The sequence below is a fragment of the Chanodichthys erythropterus genome, chromosome 13, assembly GCF_024489055.1.
Source record: "Chanodichthys erythropterus isolate Z2021 chromosome 13, ASM2448905v1, whole genome shotgun sequence".
Taxonomy (NCBI): domain Eukaryota; kingdom Metazoa; phylum Chordata; class Actinopteri; order Cypriniformes; family Xenocyprididae; genus Chanodichthys; species Chanodichthys erythropterus.
The window spans coordinates 20,759,312-20,780,055 of NC_090233.1; the positions used below are offsets into that span (position 1 = coordinate 20,759,312).

The 20,744-nt window shown below is 36.9% G+C and overlaps 1 protein-coding gene across 1 annotated transcript; it reads right to left on the reverse strand.

The window, feature by feature from the left end:
• Positions 1–469: 469 nt before the first annotated feature.
• lrrc74b (leucine rich repeat containing 74B) lies at positions 470–17,617 on the reverse strand. The gene is made up of 10 exons (XM_067408305.1): positions 17,295–17,617; positions 14,509–14,695; positions 12,364–12,506; positions 9,054–9,186; positions 8,300–8,506; positions 3,103–3,212; positions 1,335–1,450; positions 921–999; positions 670–765; positions 470–583 (listed from the first exon to the last, which is right to left on the reverse strand). Exons 1-10 carry the CDS (start codon positions 17,451–17,453, stop codon positions 470–472), a joined length of 1,344 nt encoding a protein of 447 aa, XP_067264406.1. The 5' UTR covers positions 17,454–17,617.
• Between the last annotated feature and the right edge of the window lie 3,127 nt (positions 17,618–20,744).

The window sequence follows — 20,744 nt, forward strand, 5'->3', positions numbered from 1 at the left end:
AATAATGTGTTTTGAACAAATAAATGCAATCTTGGTGAGCATAAGACACTTACATTATATATATATATATATATATATATATATATATATATATATATATATATAAGCATTTGAACAGTAGTGTAGTATAAAAAGAATTAGGTAAATGTTGTTTTACACAAAGTCTATCTTGTCATTGCTCCTCACATCATGTCAGTACCCATTTTGTTAGATATGTTTTAAAGCCTAAGGTCACTAATGCCATCAAATTCTCTTCTAAACATCATTCTACTGAACCTTTGTTCCCTTAACGCCAGAAACCATGATCCATCAACTATGACTTGATCCAATTTTCCATGTGGAGGAGTGTGAGGCTAGATTCAAATCAGTTTAGTCTCAGTTGTATGCAAGTTCAAAAATACATTTGCTGTTCTACATGCCTATATGTATTGTCCACAATGATTGTTTTTTAAAAAAAAAAATAATAATTTCAGCTCTTTTTAAATGCAGCATTAATTTTTCCACCATGTTTCACTTGAAGGTTTGGGAGCGTTTCTTTGGTGCTGTTGAATAAGTCTTCAAATTCTTGGTCCACGCAAATGTCCTATACAAGAAAATTGATTTTAGAAATAAAGAAAACCAATAAATATCAAAGGAAACATGAGAAATTATTGGGTAAGAGTCACTTACAGAGAAGTCCAAGAACTCAACTGCAGATTCTGGGTTTGCTTGAACAGATTTTAGAATGGCGAAGCATCCCGCTGACTGCACTGGGTTCCTAGACATCTGGATCACAGTTAAAACCAACAGAATTAGTCATAACAAAGAAAGAAATGCCATTAATCTCTTTTGACGCAGACTTGAAAGCTTACGCTTAAAAGCCACTTTAGTATTGCTTGCTTCAATAATTCAGCTGTTGTTCCTATTCTAAAGTTTCGTACTTTGAGAATTCGTAGAGTTGAGTTCACTTTGAGGCCCAACGCAAAATGGATGGCTCCTTCAAAGGGTATGCGATTATTGCTGCAGACAAAGAAAAAGACAATAGTTAAGTATTTTTAGCAATTAAAGTAAAAGTGTTTATGGAGGCACTTGTCATTTTATTGAATGTTTGCTAAGTCTGGTGTTTGTTGAGTTTGCCATGGCAAATAAATCATGAATTAATGTGCATTGTGAACATTCAAAAAACTTTAGCAGACAAACACTTTACAATTTCAACAGTCTACCATCTCATAATTACGGCAATAAATCAAGACAGCTGTCTGTGTACACATAAAAAAAGAATAAGTGAGGACAGTCTCACATCCTGCTGTCCATAAATACAGTTATGATATATAACCATACTATGGCGACAGTACCTAATGTTGAGATCCTCCAGTGTATTGTTGTGTTTGAGTGCTTCCTCTAGAGCCACGGCTCCTTCTTTGCCCAGGCCGTTGTACGACAAATCCAGGGTCCGCAAGAAGATATTTCCCTGAAAAAATCAAATCCAACAGACCGACTATAGTAACACATGTGCGGAAATGAAGTGCTCCTTTTTTATAGGGGTCATATCATTTATCAGATTAAAAATAAAATTAAAAATATATTTAAAAAAAAAAATAATAATAATAAATAATAATATATATATATATATATATATATATATATATATATATATTTTTTTTTTATTTATTTTTTTTTTTTTTAATAATAAACAGCCTATATTTTAAATAGGCTGTTTTTGTGCAAATTAACTTCAATAAATATCTAGTTCAGACATGAAACTCTAGAGGGCACAGGCTAATAGGTTCTCTACATGCAATCTGAAAGGGTTAGTTCACAAAAAAATGAAATTTCTGTCATTTATTACTCACCCTCATGTCGTTCCACACCCATAAGACCTTCGTTCATCTTCAGAAACACAAATTCAGATATTTTTTTATAAAACCCAATGGCTCAGTGAGGCCTGCATTGCCAGCAAGTTAATTAACACTTTCAGATGCCCAGAAAGCAACTAAAGACATATATAAAACAGTTCATGTGACTACAGTGGTTCAACATTAATGTTATGAAGCGACGAAAATACTTTTTGTGCACCAAATAAACAAAATAACAATTTTATTCAACAATATCTAGTGATGGGCGATTTCAAAACACTGCTTCATGAAGCTTCGAAGCTTTACGAATCTTTTGTTTCAAATCAGTGGTTCAGAGCATGTTTTAAACTGCCAAAGTCACGTGATTTCCGTAAATGAGGCTTTGTTACATTATAAGTGTTTTGAAATTTCAATGGATTTTGGCAGTTTGATACCCACTCCAAATCACTGATTCGAAACAAAGGATTCATTAAGCGGTGTTTTGAAATCGCCCATCACTAGATATTGTTGAATAAAGTTGTTATTTTGTTTTTTTGGCGCACAAAAAGTATTCTCGTCATTTCATAACATTAAGTGTTAACTATCTCGCAATGCATGCCTCACTGAGCCATCGGATTTGATCAAAAATATATTAATTTGTGTTCTGAAGATGAACAAAGGTCTTATAGGTGTGGAACGACATGAGGGGGAGTAATTAATGACAGAATTTTCATTTTTTGGTGAACTATCCTTAGAAGACACTCACATCATTACCATATGGTGCAAGCTGATTGGCCTCTGCTGACCCTGCAGCCAATGAGATTGCTTGCTGAACATTTAAATAGTCTGGTTCATTATTACTAGAGTTCCTCTGAAACCCTCCACCTCCCCCAGTTCCACCTGCCTAGATCTCTATTTATGCAGCAGTAGCATATCTTACATGTTCACAGCAGCATTTCTGTGTATCTATTAGCAGTAGAAAGTTATATTTGCAGCAATAATCAACAGCAGAAGCAAAACAGATCTGGTCCACCAAGACCAAATACACTCCCATATTCAATAGCATGCTAAAACTATTCCAAGAGTTGTCATCATGATGGAAATGCTCTTTTTTTTTTGAACAGGGGAGGTATGTTTTCATATCTCAAAACATCAAGTAAACTTTGATTTCTGCATAGAATGGTGGATCTAACAGCATTGTACTCTATCTGAGTTGTTAAATGTTTTGGCTAAAGTAAATTCTTAGCATGAGTGACTGACTCTGGCAGAGGATGGACTTTTCTCTTACCCCCAGGCCTTCGGCAAATGCAATGGCTCCTTTTCCTCGAATGCAGTTCCAAGCCAGATTGAGTGACTTCATTGCTGTGTTCTCGGCAATAGCAGCACCCAGGATTTCCCCTGAGGGGAGGAGAAAGATGGAAAAGAGCAACATGGGGGAGTTGCTGTTATTAATTCAGTGTATTATTGTGCCTTCCACTTATAATTTGATTTCTGTATCATCTAACTGACTAGTAACTAGTAATTTAGGCCCTAAATATGGTGGTGCCCTTGTGAGTGACCCTCTTCCTTCAATAAAAAAAAAGTTATAATAATATAATATATAAATATGTGTCAAATATTATCTTGAAAACAGCTTTATTTCTATTAAATTGACACAGTTTTTTCGTTATGCCCACCCATAGATTACCTTTAGATGCATAAACCTGAAGAGAAACAAAATTCACGATTATCTAAAAAATATTAATCACCACAACTGTTTTACACACTGATAATAATAAGAAATATTTCTTGAGCAGCAAATCAGAATATTAGAATGATTTCTGAAGGATCATGTGACACTGAAAATTCAGCTTTTTCATCACAGGAATAAATTACATTTTAAAATATGATCAAATAGAAAACCGTTATTTTAAATTATAATAATATTTACTGTATTTTGAACAAGTAAATGCAGCTCTGGCAATCAAACAATCCTACACACCCCAGATTTTTGAACAGTAGAAAATTACATAGCTAATAAAAAGCATTTCCTCAAACTGTTTCCATTTTCAAAGCTCTTAAATAAATAAGAACTCAGTGAATATCATATTTGAATATGTGAATAGTGAATATATATCATATTTTATATAAATATATCAGGCCTTATTGACCACATATTCAATGGTCACTAGGGTTGCCTGCCAAGAATAAGCAAGCTGTGTATGATTATAAAAAGAAAGCCATCACCATATGTAATATGAACAGAGATGTGCCAGTGGAATCTGTTAAGGATGTATGAATCATGGCAGGTCATGGAGGAGTTCCTCTTGATGATGATATGCAATATTTTATTGAGGCAATTTCCCTTTTTTCACACTCTGTCATTCATGCTGACAGCTATGGGGCTTTAGGACTATGTTCTATATCCCTCATCATCATGGAGTTTCTGATAATTTGAGATCCAGCCCTCTGGATATCTCAGATGCTTGCAAATAGGAAGATATTGTGCTTGTGTTGAAGCTGAATATCATTTCCAATTTGCATTGCAGTAAAGAAGAGAGCACTTAGCTATAAAAGAAAACTACATTATTTTGAAAAATTGCTTTTCCATGCATTCTCACAGAAAGGTATGAATAATGAACCAGATGTGTTTGAAAACAGTAGATTTTAAAGGGTTAGTTCACCCAAAAATTAAAATTACCCCATGACTTACTCACCCTAAAGCCATCCAATGTGTATATGACTTTTGTCTTTCAGACAAACACAATCTGAATTATATTATAAAATATCCTGGATCTTCCAAGCTTTATAATGGCAGTGAATTGGGGGCTTGATTTTGAAGCAAAAAAAAAAAGCGCATTCATCCATCGTAAAAGTAACCTTAATAAAGGCCTTCTGAAGGGAAGCAGTGCATTTTTGTAAGAAAAATTTTCATATTTAAAACTTTATAATCTAAAATAACTAGCTTCCAGCAGACGACCGTACACATACCGCGCAAGTCGACTTGTGCCACAAGAGTAACCCGTGACGCGATGTATGACGTAGGATGTAGGATTAGCATAAGCTTAGACGCCTCTCATGATTTAAACAAAATAGGGCTGTGCAAAAAACTCAAGCTCCTCTTCTCTTATATTGAAATCTTTTCTCTTTAAAATTTCTCATTTTAGACTTCTAATTCTTTTATTTTGCTTTGCTCTATCCTCTGCGCTTCCGCATTCATCATTATGTCATGTGTCGGGTCAGAGGTCACTTTTCTGCCGCAAATCGATACATGTGTTTGCTAGAAGCTAGTTATTATAGTTAATAAAGTTTTAATTATGGATATTTTTTACGCTTCACTTCAGAAGGCCATTATTAACCCTCTGGAACCAGGAACTGTGGATTACGTAAGTTTAAAATATTCTGTCTGACCCCCCAGCGTGAGTTTTTTTAAGGCGACCGTTATAGAGTGCCTCAGGGATGACGCATTTTTGTAGGCAAAACCCGGAAGCGAGTTAGCGTTTTAGGACTTCCGGTTCCAACACCGTAAAGTCTATGGGTTTTTTGAATGGGTTTTTGCTAAATCGCCTGAAATAAGGTCTGTGGTTAACAAAGCCTCTAAATACTTTCATGTTTTGATCTATGACATAAAACACACCAGTTATAACCCGCTTGTGATTTTTTAAACTTTTACTGTGTCTTAAAATCGGCGGTTGCTAACAAATTGCTAAAAGGGACTACTTCCTTTGGCGGGGACTTTAGACGTCATCATTAAAAATGGGACATTTGGACAGCATTTCTCATGAAAAAGTGAATAAGTATTCATAACTGCACAGATCATAATGCGAGCATGTTTATAACTAAAGTTGTTTTCTAAATAAAGTTTGAAGAAGCTTGACGGTGATGACGTTGATCCGTGACCATGGTGTGCTGTATTCCGTTTATAGCCTACTGTTAGCCTTTTATATCTGACGACTTTATTTAGGCTTCAAAATCTATTGTGTTAACTTGTAAAGATTATCTTGATAAAACGTATAAGTGTCATAACCCTTTGTTAAACACAGAATTTATTTTCTCAAAATATTCACAAATTTGTTAACTATAGCATGAAATATCTAATATTCGATTGCCGAATATGTGCAAGTGGATGTGTTTTGCTGTTTAAACACCTTTTTAACGATCATGTTAGTTGAGCCATATCAAAGACTAGACAAATTTGGTGTTTGCAAACAGCGATTACGTTTTTTGTGGGCGGAGCCTAGCTGGTTGCAGAAAATGACAGTTGAGCAGTAGAAGTCTATGGAAGCCACGAAAATAAAAGAATAAATAGTTAATTTCGAGTTTATATCTCACAATTCTGATTTTTATTTCTCGCAAATCTGAGTTTACATCCACATTTCTTACAAAGAAAAACAGAATTGTGACATATACTCGTTATTCTGTCTTTTCTGAATTGCAATTTATCCCGCAATTCTGACTTTTTCCCCTCAGAATTGTGAAATAAATTCACAATTCTGAGTTATAAAGTCCGAACTGGGAGTAACGCGCAAATGCAAGAATAAAAAAGTCAGAATTGTGAAATAAAAATTATTATGTTTAAAAGTTATCTATGTAAAATATTATAGGTTTAAATTATTTTAATTATAATTATTTCATGCTGTAACTGCTAGTATGTCCTCTGAACTGCATATGTGAATATTATGTAGACTACTGTTTAGCTACATCAAATTCCTGCTTTAATAGTAGACTAATCCTTGCAGGTGTCATCAGTCCAGTCTGTGAAACGTCTCTGTTTATCTTCAAAGGACGTTTTCAACGAAGGTTTTCTTTAAAAATCAAGACTATATTTTTTGCATTCCGATTCCAACATCCAGAGGCACAACAAAACATTTTTCTCTTTTCTGTGGATTTTGCACATCTTCCTTCAATTGCTACCGCTATTTTTCTGCAACCAGTATGCGCGCGCAGCTGCAAGTGACGTAACTGTGACGTCTGCTCCAAAGTGGTCTATAGAATAACACAAGACGTGTCACTCGTATTGTTTTGAATGGGAGAAAGTGCAACGCGCAATATGGCGGAATAAGTCCCGCCTTCTAAATAAGAGCCAAAGTGTGATCAGATGGCCGCCGAGTGAAATCATGACTTGTCTTAAAGGGACTTTGGCCATATGTGCGATGGGCGCCGCACAGAGAATCGGATCCTTTGGATTTAGGTTACAACCCGTGAATTCATCCACTTCTCCCGAAATACATGAAACTAAGTGAGTCGGTGAACTGGGGAAGAATAGAGTAAGCTTTAAAGTTACTTTCACAATGTGTATCTGATATGAATAAAACGTGTCGTCTAATTATAATGGAAAGGGTTGTTATTTCCGCTTCTATATACATCATAAATCAAGCTTCATAATCAAGCCCCCCCATTCACTGTCATTATAAAGCAAAAACAAAAAACAAAACAAGATATTTTTAAATATTGTGTTAATCTGAAAGAAGATAGGCACATACCGATATAATCATAGATATCATTCCCAGCTAACAGGGAACATTTTCAGAACTTTAACTAATGTTCAAACAAGGTTCTCTAAAAAAAATGAAAAAAAAAAAAAACATTCATCCAGTAGCGTTGAGAGAATGTTCGTTCTAAGTTTTTTGGTCTTTAATAATAATGTTCTCAAAACGCTAGCACAAAAACATTATTTAAACACCATTCATGGAACGTTTTTCTTAAAGGTTTTAGTTGGATGTTCCTCTAACATGTTTAAATGTTACTACTTGTTTCAGAATGTTCAGACAACATTCAAAAGTAAAATATATTTGCATAATGTTTGCAGAATTATATAATGGAATGTTCCCTGAATGTTCGCATGAACAAGAAAAAAAAAAAAAAAACGTTTTTAAAAAGTGGATGTTTGAAATGTTCAGAAATAACGTTTTCATAACTTAATAGGAACGTTATCAAAATGTTCTTAGAATTTTTGTTTGTTTGTTTGCTCGGTTTATCTACTTTGGAAAGCATCTTCAAAAAGCTTATTTTCTTGAACAAAAACGTTGTCTCATTGTGGACAGAAGGCCAAAACTAAAAAGATGTATTTTTCAATGTATCTGCACTAATGTAGTCTGAGAGTTATATTTTGCTTATTGAACTGAAACTAAATTATCCAAGTTTTGTGTCAAGACATTTTATTTTATCACACTCAGGAGTGCTGTAAAATCACCTGTATAATCAAAGTAAGTGACATATTTAATTTGATTCCCATTGTGGAATATTCGAGTGAAGGTTAACATTCTTTTATTGTTATGCATGTGTTAGGTCAAATCTCAAGCTGTTTTCTTCTAGTACTTGTCCTACTAAGTGGCCATGCAGTAGTCTTCCAGTTCAAGTGTTATGTGCAACCATTCAACACTGGGCAGCCAAATACCACTAAATGCCCCTTTAAAAGCAAAGTTACTGAAGTAGAGGTCTGCCGTAATCATGTCTAAGCTCAAGCAGTGAACCTTTCGTAGCAAGCTTTTCACACCATCTCACACCTGCCATATCTCCGAATCTGTTGTGACTCAGGTCGAGGTGCTGAAGTTTCTGGTTGGCGATCAGAGCTGGAGACAGGTGTCTGGCCGCTCGCTCGTCCAGATGGTTCCCGGAGAGGTTGAGAGAGACTAGAGTAGTGTTTTCCAACAGCATGCTGGACAAAGCCCTGGCTCCATGCTCGCCCATTCGGTTTTCAGACAAATCAATTTCTGGGAGGGAAAAACACAATCAACTGCACAATCATAAAAGTTCATGAAAAGCACAGTGAATGATAAACAGTGTTGAGGGTAACGCATTACAAGTAATGTGAGTTATGTAATCAGATTACATTTTCAAGTAACAAGTAAAGTAACGCATTTTTAAATTTAAACTAAATATCTGAGTTACTTTTCAAAGAAGTTCAAATAAGTAATGCAAGTTACTTTGTTTTTATTCCTATCTATTGACTGTGTCCAGAATGGCAACACAGCTGAAAAATTTGTTTGAGTGTTTGACTACTGTACAGGCATTAATCTGCATTTCCTTCAGCCTGAGAATTATTCATTTCACTTTGAGAGGGCCTAGAAAAAATTCCAGACTGTCCGATCACCATGTTCCACTATAAAATACATGACAAGACTGTCTCACAGATGAGATCAAACAGACTTGAAGTGGACACTGCCAGTGAATCCCAAATAAAAGTCAACAGAAAACAAGGCAGTACTGTGAAGTAGAAGTAGTGTGTGGGATGGTAGCAGTGTGGCTGCAGAAAGTCACCTGTGATGTAGCAATTCTCTTTGAGCATGTCAGCGATGGCAGCCGCGCCCATTCCCTCCATCCAATTATCTCGTAGATTCAGTTTCAGAATGGAGGTGTTGGTTACCAAAGAAACCGCCAGAGCTTTGGTACCCTATAGAGGAGAGTTTTTAAAATGTTTGACATTGTTTTGTAACCCTTTAGGCCGTGTGTCCACCAAAGCATTGTTTTCCTAAGGCCAGCATATTTCAATTGTTTTAAATGGGAGCGCGTCTAGTTCGCGCGAATGGTGCTTTTGACGCGAATTCGCGTCTGTCTGACGCCCGAGTTGAAAAATTTGAACTTTGGCGTAAATTTGCGCCGCGTTAACCAATCAGGAGCCTGCTTGCTGCTGTGGCGGCAGGCCCGCCCGGAGTCACTCATTCAAAATGGAGGAACGACTGATATTATCAGTGAGCAGTCACCCAGAGATTTATGACACAAGTTCATACTTCAGACAGGAATAAAAAGGAGCTCGCTTGGAAGAGTGTCGGTGAGGAGATTGGGCTACCTGGTAAGTTGTAAATACACATTTCACTTTTGAGTCACGTACACGTTTCGACCCGCGGCCTTCCCGCGACGCTGACCCCTACGCCGCTGTTCTGCTCTCTCGATGAACGCACGATCAACATCAGCCATCTTGTAAACAGACAACCGCCTAGCACTTGCCCCTCCCACAAGAAGCGGATTTCGCCTCGGACGCTTGTTTTTTTACGCGCGTCTATTTCGCTCTAGACGCGCGAATGCATTCAAAATGTTCAAGCGGCAAACTAGACGCGAATTTGACGCTCTATTCGTTTTTGGTGTGAACACAGCAGGCAGCCGACTTGTACCCTCGCTGCCCTATCAGGCAATGACTTTGCAGGCAGCGTTTGCGCACAAAGGAACCTCACGAAACTGATTTTGGACAGATTTCTGAGGCAATGTAACAGTTCAATGATCTAAAGCAAAGGAGAGTGAGCTTTGGTGATAACTAAGCAATGCTTTCTCGCTAGACATGTTGAAATGTTGGTCAAAAATGTACATTTACACACAAACTGACCACCAACCGCAACTTTCAGATGCTATATTTATTTTTAATAATCAGCCTCTGAAGGCAGCATTTTAAAGCATTCGGACACAGCCGAAAAAATTTTCAACTTTGTTCATCAGTCACTTTTTACCCAGTCGTCCAATCACAATGGAGGAGGGGCAGGGCAAATACCACACCGACCAATTGTCACATCCTGCTTGTACAGACAACAACGTGCACAACAACAAAATCAACTGAACAAAATCCTCCAAAACAAGGCTATACTTTACATTGTGTTGTCATGTTTATATTTAGAAACAAACTATCTGCCAAATCAGATACTAGTAACACTTCCGCGGATGTTCTGTATCACAGCAACCAAAGCATCTCAACTGAATAAAAACAAAACAACAACAACAACAACAAAACGCTGCGCCGAATAAGCGCCCACAGCTAGGCGTTTCAGCTGGATAAAAATGCTTTGGTGGATACAAGTGCAACAGTCAGGTTCCAAAAGTAAAAATCCCATTCATTTTCACCACAGGAGAACTGATTTTTAACAATAACTTATAAACCTTAAAAAAGACCAACTGACGTCATGGTATATGGTTTTACTGAAGCCATCGTCCCTTATTATTTTAACTCATTTTTAAACAATTATGTTTAACAGTGGGAATCCTCATGAAAAATTACATTACCCATGATTCTGCAATAAAAGAGAATCGAAACAAACAAATCGTGCCAAATAAAGTGCGACAGTTCTGGGATTAAAAATTCCATTAATTTTCTCTAAATAATAAATAGCCTAATCATGTTCCTGGTGAAAAACTACATTACCTATATTACTAAAACTATATTACTGTACAGATCTCTTTAAAAGTACTGCAAATGACCAATTGAATTGATCTCCCTGCACTCTCTCAATATTGATATGTATGTATGTATGCGTATATATATATATATATATATATATATATATAGATATATATATATAGATATATATATATATATATATATATATATATATATATATATATATATACACTACCAGTCAAAAGTTTGGAAATGGTTAGATTTTTAATGTTTATAAAATAAGTTTCGTCTGCTCACCAAGGCTGCATTTATTTAATTAAAAATACAGTAAAAAGTGATATTGTGAAATATTATTACAATTTAAAATAACTGTTTTCTTTTTGAAAATATTTTAAAATGTAATTTATTCTTATGTTGACAAAGCTGAATTTTCAGCATCGTTACTCCAGTCTTCAGTGTCACATGATCCTTCAGAAATCATTCTAATATGATGATTTGCTGATAAAGAAACATTAATGATTATTTTCAATGTTGAAATCAGTTGTGTACTTTTTTTCAGGATTCCTTGATGAATAGAAAGTTCAAAAGAACAGCATTTATCTGAAATACAAAGTTTTTGTAACATTATACACTACCGTTGAAAAGTTTGGGGTCAGTAAGAATTTTAATTTTAATTTTTTTTTTTAAATAAATTAAAGAAATGAATACTTTTATTCAGCAAGGATGCATTAAATCAATCAAAAGTGAGAGTAAAGACATTTATAATGTTACAAAAGATGATTATTTCAAATAAACACCGTTCTTTTGAACTTTCTATTCATCAAAGAATCCTGAAAAAAAATATTGTACACAAATATTTTATACAATTTTACACATTAAATGTTTCTTGAGCAGCAGATCAGCATATTAGAATGATTTCTGAAGGATCATGTGACACTGAAGACTGGAGTAAAGATGCTGAAAGATCTGATCACAGGAATAAATTACAATTTAAAAAACTTTTAAATAGAAAACAGTTATTTTAAATTGTAATATATATATAATAATTTTTTTTGCAATAAATACTGTTTTTATGCATACAGTATAATCAACAACATTTGTAAATGAGTATAGTTTTGTATTTCTCCATCATTTTTAATTTGATTGTTGTTTGCAGTGCTTCATGGGACTGTAGTTCTTCCCTCACTAAAGCCGTTAACCACACAGTCTTGTACCTTTGTTTTTTTACCAATTTTCAAAAACTTTTTTGCTTCAAATCAAAGTTTGTACTGTTATGATTCACCTCATAGCTGATTGGCTTGGTTCTTGGCTAATAACACTTTAATGAAGACTATTGTAAAATTCATATGGGAAAAATACTTCCAGAACCAAGGCCGCTGAAAAAGTGGGCGGACACTGTTGCACTCTGTTGTGCATTATTTCATCTCTGTTTTAAAGTATGACATTAAATCAGTTTTTTGCTCTTACCTGTGAGCCCAATCCACAATGCATCATGTTGAGTTCACTCTGGTTCATATTTCGGAGGAAGTAGGACACAGGAGTTACGTTCAGCATCTTACAAGCCTCTCTGTAGTGAGACTCGCCTGTAGGGTCATATGCTTGTTTTTCATCTAAAACACAATCAGAATGCACAATCTCATTCTTTTGTTCGATAAGATATCTCTAGTATAAATGAAGCAAATTGGTAAAATATTGACAGCTGCAGTGATGATACAAGGATTATTTCTCAATCCATACAGACAAACAGACAAGAACTAATGCTAGGATGTTATGAGTGAAAAATGAAAATTCTAATCCATATGAATTGAGCGGTTTAGTGCAAATTTTCCAAAGAGACTTGATCACTTTATATGATGAACAGATTGAATTTAGACTTTTATTCACATATAAACATTGATCAGCGCACACATCAGTTGAGGTAAACGGAAGCTCAAGCATGATTGCTTGACGTGTGAGAACCAATGAGGTTCATTCTCGGGTTACGCAGCACGTTTGAACTTCCACAAGAACCAATGAGGGTTGTCTCGCGCGTGAAGCATGTACGGTTGAGCTTCTGTTTATGTTCACTGATCAATGTCAAAGTCTTCGTCAAAGTTTATGTGTAAATAAAAGTCTAAATTCAATCTGTTCATCATATAAAGTGATCGAGTCTCTTCAGATAATTTGGACTAAACCGCTCAATTCATATGGATTAGTTTTACAATCTCTTTATGAACTTTCTGAAGCGTCAAAGTGGTATTTGTGTAGGCTGTGAATAACGTGTCAGAAATCTCAGATTTCATTAAAAAGATCTTAGTTTGTGTTCTGAAGATGAACAAAAGTCTTACAGGTTTGGAACGACATGAGAGTGAGTAATTAATGACAGAATTTTCATTTTGAGCGAACTAACCCTTTAACACTGTCTGGGGGCAAAAGGAATTTTTCTCCACTGATGGCCATTCAAAACACATCATTTTTTGTTAGCAACAAATAAATTGCAGATATTTCAATGTATTATAGTAAATATTTTTGGAACACTGAAAGCATGAAATGTATAATTCTATAATATTCTGTAAAAGAAACACTTTTTTATAATACAATAGGGTTATTTTAAGTGTGATTTTATAATACAAACAATATATACATAAATATACTAATAAATATATTAATATAATTTTATAATTTTGCCCTGTAACTGTAGACTTAAAAGTAAGTATTTTTTAATCAATTTGCTGTCTGTGTTAAAAAGAATTGTCTAATAATAATAATAATTATACTTTTTATTTATAATGCACCTTTCCCACATTAAATTGCTAGAATACAAGAAATGCAAATGCAAAACAATAAGTAATAATGAATCATAAAAAAAAAAAACATAGAACAGATAACATTTAAAAACTGCTTAGAATCTGATTGCTTAGAAAAGGAATAATGCATCTCAAATCATTTAAGGTACTGTGTCTTTCCTGTCTGTAGCTCAAACGGTAAAGGACAAGATACTCATTGAAGTTTAAAACAGGGGTTATGGGTAAAAATAATAATGTTTTCCTTAGCAAGCGCCGTTAATCATAAGATAACCAATATGTAGTATTCACACGTGCAGCCTTCCACTCAATTGAACTGAATGAACTGAGATGAACTGGTGTGACTTTGTAAACCAAATACGACAACAATGTATCATTGTTTCTCATTGAGATGCGCAATTATCATGAATGTGGAAAATTCCCAAGCCATTCATTAAGCTATGCGGAGGCACACAGCAGTAATCTAGCAGATGGCTATCTCTAATAAGCTGAATAAACAGCCATCAGAGAGATAGTAAGAGATGGATCGAGCCATGATTTATGTATATGCAGAGGATTGTGTAGGTGTTTCGGTATCTGCAGAACGAGCAGGTGAAAAATGAAAGAGAGAGAGAGAGAGAGAGAGAAAGAGAGAAGCCTGTCTGAAATTACAAGCATGACTCACGGCCGTTTGCCTGTTTTATTCCCCATTGAGTGGAAACATCATATTCTCTGCCCCTTAGCTCTTTGACACCCTCTATCAGAACGTGCATCACCCACGTCCCCCCGCCAGCCCACTCTCTCTCTCTCTGTTCATATTCACACTTTCACTTTTAATAAGAACTCTCACTGTGAAATCTGTCGAGTTCCAGGTCTGTGTCAAAATCTTCGTCACCGATGACACACTCTCCCTCCTGCTGCTGTCCATCACCTGGGTGGCCTCGACCTTCATCCACCTCGTCTTCTTCATTTGTATAATCTTCAACCTGATGGGCCAATTTTATGCTTTGATGCTGGCTGTGGGATCTAGGCACTCTCTGAGCAGAAGAATGCAAATTTTCAGGCAGGGAATATGCTCAGAAATGATATCTTAGCATTTGGCCATCTATCTTTCACTCATGTCAGTAAGTCTTATAAACCTTCAAACTTTTTCAAGGCTTTTCCAACATTTTTCAAAACTTTCCAATAAGACGTTGTCATTTTTATGTCAATTTCTATAGATAACATTCACATCCTTCCATCTATCCATTTATCCACCCACCTACCCATCCTTCCATCCATCCCTCCACCCATCCATTCCATCCACCCATGCATCCATTCCCTCCATCCATCCATCCATCCACAAACCCATCCACCCATCCTTCCATCCATGCATCCATTCCATCCATCCACCCATGCATCCATTCCATTCCATTCCATCCATCCATCCATTCATCCACCCACCCGCCCAAGCATCCATTCCATCCACCCATCCATCCACCCATTCACCCACCCACTCATACATCCATCCACAAATCCATCCATCCATTCATTCATCCACCCAAGCATCCAATCCACCCATCCATCCACAAACCCATCCATCCATCCATAAATCCATAAATCCATCCACCCATCCACTCATCCATCCATCCACCCATGCATCCATTCCATTCATTCATTCATCCACCCACCCACCCACCCACCCAAGCATCCATTCCATCCACCCATCCATCCACCGATCCTTCCATCCATGCATCCATTCCATCCATCCATCCACAAATCCATCCATTCATCCACCCACCCGCCCATGCATCCATTCCATCCACCCATCCATTCACAAACCCATCCATCCACCAACGCATCCACCCATTCACCCACCCACTCATCCATCCATCCACAAATCCATCCATCCATTCATTCATCCACCCACCCACCCAAGCAACCATCCATCCACAAACCCATCCATCCACCCATTCATCCACAAACCCATCCATCCACCCATTCATCCACAAACCCATCCATCCATCCATCCACCCACTCATCCATCCATCCATCCACCCACTCATCCATCCCATCCGTTCATCCACAAACCCATCCATCCATCCATCCATACATCCTCAACTTTGTCAATTCAATATTCCAAGCTTGTCTTGACAAACTTTGCTATTCTAACATTACAGTTATATGAATTTCTACGTTTCACTTCTGAATCGTGCACAATCCTACCATTCACAAGCCATTTTACTTCCACAATATGACATATTTCCAAATGGAACATACTGTGAGGGGAAAAAAACATACTGTAGGATAGGACTTGATTTTATTGGATTGTGTAAAGTACCAGATTCCAGAATGGAGCCAGATGGTTAGTGGTGAGTGGTTGAAAAGTAACTGTATGCGCCCACTGGTGCTGAGATGAGCGGGCGTTTACAATTCATTTTCTATGGGAGCTGCTGAGCGACAGGCTCATGCGGGGGATTGTGGGATTGACAGTGGAGCAAGGCAAGTGGTGAGAGCATCAAAAAGTTGAGAAAACCAAAACTTTATCCAATGAGATGTAAACCAACACTGGTCAGGAGCTAATCACATTCCAATCATCTGCTCAAAATATGATAGAGCATGAGTTTCTGATGAATTTGGTGCTTAAATTACATCATCATATACCTTCCAAAAGGGTAGGGGTCTGTAAGTTTTTTTTTTTTTTTTTTTAAGTCTCTCATGCTGTACACCAAAAATACAGTAAAATTAGAAATGTGAAATATTGTTACAATTTTAAATAATTGTTTTCTATTTTAATTTTAAATTGTAATTTATTCCTGTAATCAAAGCTGAATTTTCGGCATCATTACGCCAATCTTCAGTGATCCTTCAGAAAACATTCTAATATGCTGAATATTTCCTTTTTATAACCTTTTGATCACTTTAATCTATCCTTGCTGAATTAAAAAGCATTTTTTTCAAATCTTACTGACCCTACTTTTGAACAGAAGTGTATTATTTTATTTAATTCAAATGCCGTTTGGACGCTTTTATGGTGGTCATATTTGGGATGGCTTAACAAAAGTGTATTAAATTGACACTGTATGTTTACTATTACTGAGTATTTGGAAATTAAGTTTGCATTTTTCCCTCAATTAAATTCATGCAAATTTATTAAACGTATTCATAAACCACACTGAAGACATTCACACTCACTACTTCCATGGGATGCCAGCAACCAGTGTTCAACCTTTCATAGGCCAAACCATGTCATTTCCTCTAAACCCTAAAGTCCGATTGGTTGCAAGGATGTTGATCCAGGAACCTGTATACTAGTTGTCATGTGTTATCTAAGATAAAATCATAAGAGATAGGGTAACACTTTACAATAAGGTATGATTTGTTACCATTAGTTAACATGAACTAACAACGAACAAACCTCTGTGGCATTAATGTTAATTTCTACATTTAATAATTAAATTTTAAGATCAAAAGTTGCATTTGTTAACATTAGATAATGCACTGTGAACATGAACATTTTTATGAACTAAAGATTAATAAATGCTGTAAGAATATAATGTTCACATAATGTTTGTTAATGTATTAAATAATGTTAACAAATGAGACCTTATTGTAAAGTGTGAGCAGAATCCGTGAAATATGAGCAGGGACACTCACTTGGCCATCAACACTTCCTCTGCTGTAGAAACTTCTGGGTCTGCTGACCGGCCTGCTTGCAATTCCTCCCAAATCCTCTTCTTTTCCACCATCATCTCCATCATCTTCACAAACAGATGGAAGAATGCTATCTTTTGTTACCTTTTTACCCACTACCATTCTATGTATGTTTTGAGACTTTGTGATTGTTTGAAAATGAATTTAAGAATGTTTTGTTCAAACTAAATCACATTCAATTCACTCTGGTTTCCCAAGTCAGCCAGGATCGATATCCTTAAATTAAATAAAATCCATGAGAAAGCAAATCAGTGCAGTGCTGTCTCCTGTTGCCCCAGACTAACCTGCTCTGTAGGAGGGTCATAGTTGACTGACAGTCACTTTGACTAATTGCAGAGCTGCATTTTTGGACAGTTTGTCCATTCAGCAGGAGAGCATGAACAGTGAGGGTGGGCTATTGTTCAGCTCATTTGTTTTGTTGACTGGTTGCCATGGTGTCATTTCTCCTCTCATAAAGCCACACTCAATCTTTTTCAGCAGTGAGTGAGTGGCGAGAGAGAGAAACAATTATATAAAACAAAGAACATACTTATATATTCATATATTCATATATATATATATATATATATATTCATATATTCATATATTCATTCTAAGTTTTTATGGCCTATATATTTTTATAATTATTTTTTAAATATTTAGTAATCACCAAAACTTATTTATATTTACTATATTCTTCATATCATTTATTTTTAATCTAAAATGTCTGAAATAAAAATACGTTTAGTTTTTCTTTTACATAGTTACATTTTAAAGATCTACTAATATAAGGTTGCGTCTGAAAACTTAAAAATGCTGCCTTCGGAGGACGCATTCCGAGATAGGAAGGCATCAATCCAATGTTAGCATCACTTCCTGTCTCCTGAGATACCTTCATCTGATTGATTTTTGAAGGCAGTAGATGTATCCTTTGCTGCCTTTGATATCCCACAATCATGCGTTCCATTTGGTGACAGTTGAGAAACAAAAAGAAAAGAAAGTTGGCATCTGAAAGTCATGGTTGGTGGTCAGTTTGTATGTAAATGTAAGTTTTTGACCAAAGTTTTCCACTTCTAGAGGGAAATTACTATTGTTATAATTAAACATTTGCTTAGTTATTGCTCTAGATCAGGGATGGACAACTCCGGTCCTGGAGGGCCAGTGCCCTGCAGAGTTTATCTCCATCCCTGATAAGAACTCTTGCCTATAACTTTCTACTAATCCTAAAGACCTTGATTAGCTGGTTCAGGTGTGTTTGATTAGGGTTGGAGCTTAACTCTGCTGGACACTGGCCCTCCAGGACTGGAGTTGTCTATCCCTGCTCTAGATCATTAAACCGTTATGCTGCCTCAGAAGTCTGTCTGAAATCTCATGAGGTTATAAGGTGCCTTCGTATGCAAACGCTGCCTGCAAAGTCATTGCCTGATGAGGCAGCAAGGCAACAAGTCAGCTGCCTAAGTTTTCGGATGCAGCCTTCCACTCTAAAAAAATGGTGCTATATAGTTCTAAAAGTGGTTCTTTGGCTCGTAATTATAGGGGAACCACTTTAAGTGCTGAATAGCACCAAATCTTGGTGCTTCCGTGGTTCTTCAGCAGATCTTCACCAGTTCTTTGGGATGACAGTTACCCTCTTTCCACCAGCACGAACCAGGTGCTAGTTCAGAGCTAGTGCTAGTGCCAGTTCGGAGTTGGTTCTACTCACAAGCCTTCTAAGAACCAGTTTGCCTTTCCATAGGCTAGAGAGCCACCACAGAGCCAGGTCTTGCGTCACTGTATACGTCTCATATTTCACAGCAAAGCTAGCGCTGCAGCGCCAAACACAAACACACCAGGCTCGTTTGAGATGCATCGGCTTCTCGCAAAGCGATCGGTGCATGACATCAAAGCTCTGCGAGAACGATCCAAAAGTACAAGGAGTCGTATGCTCCACAAACGGACCCGCGGCACCCGCCGAATCGGTCCGCGCTGCTCCGATGCATCTCGAACAAGCCTTCTATCAACAATTCTATCAACAAGCCTTCTATCAAATATGCGCATGGCTTTGCGAACCTACATCGGCATCCAAACACGGCTCGCCATAATTTGTATAGACGGAGATTACGATCGAGCTGCTATTAGCTCGATTAGCTGCTATTTCAAAAATGGCGGTCACAAGTTTCTTGTTGGTCACGGTATTCCCGCCCCCAGCCCCTGACGCAAGCGGCTCTTACTTCTAGCCCAGCAATGTTTTGGTGCTACTTACGAACCACTTTTTCTGGTTCGGAGCTGGTGCTTTGTGTGTCGAAAGACAAAGAACTGATTTGAAAGTAGGCTCTGGCTCCGAACCAGCACTCAAACTGCCTTGGTGAAAAAGGGGTATGAGGTGCACCGCTACCATATACAGAACCTGTTAAGCCCCTGCATGGCTCTTCAGTGGTTCTTTGGTGTGATTAAGGTGCTATATAGCACCACTGCCGTACAAAGAACCTGTAAAGCCCCTTCTCTATGAGCCAAAGAACCACTGTTGGTGCTGTTTAGCACCATTTTTGTTAAAGAAATAAAATGCGATATGGCACCTCTTATGGGTTCTACATAGCACCAAAAGTGGTTAGATTACGAGCCAAGAACCACTTTTAGTGCTATATAGCACTTTTTTTTAGAGTGAATATGGCAACATTTACCTAGGCCTATTATGTGTCTATGGTGGCCAAGAGAGCTTAAAGGGATAGTTCACCAAAAAATGAAAATTTGATGTTTATCTGCTTACCCCCAGTGCATCCAAGATGTAGGTGACTTTTTTTCTTCAGTCGAACGCAAATTATGATTTTTAACTGCAACCGCTGCCGTCTGTCAGTCAAATAATAGCAGTGATTGGGAACTTGAACAATAAGAGTCGAAAAAACTTCCATAGACAAATCCAAATTAAACCCTGCGGCTCGTGACGGCACATTGATGTCCTGAGACACGAAACGATCGGTTTGTGCGAGAAACCGAACATTATTTATATAATTTTTACCTCTAATACACCACTATGTCCAACTTCGTTCAGCTTCCTGTTAGTGAGGTCAAAAAACGCGTTGTGATGACGGAAGTGATGTCTCGCCCATATACTTCAATGAGCGTGAGACATCACTTCCGTTGTCAGAGCGTGATCAGACCTCACTAGCCGGAAGCTGAACGAAGTTGGACATAGTGGTGTATTAGAGGTAAAAAATGATATAATGTTCGGTTTCTCGCACAAACCGATCGTTTCGTGTCTCAGGACATCAATGTGCCGTCACGAGCCGCAGGGTTTAATTTGGATTTGTCTATGGAAGTTTTTTCGACTCTTATTGTTCAAGTTCCCAATCACTGCTATTATTTGACTGACAGACGGCAGCGGTTGCAGTTAAAAATCATAATTTGAGTTCGACTGAAGAAAAAAAGTCCTCTACA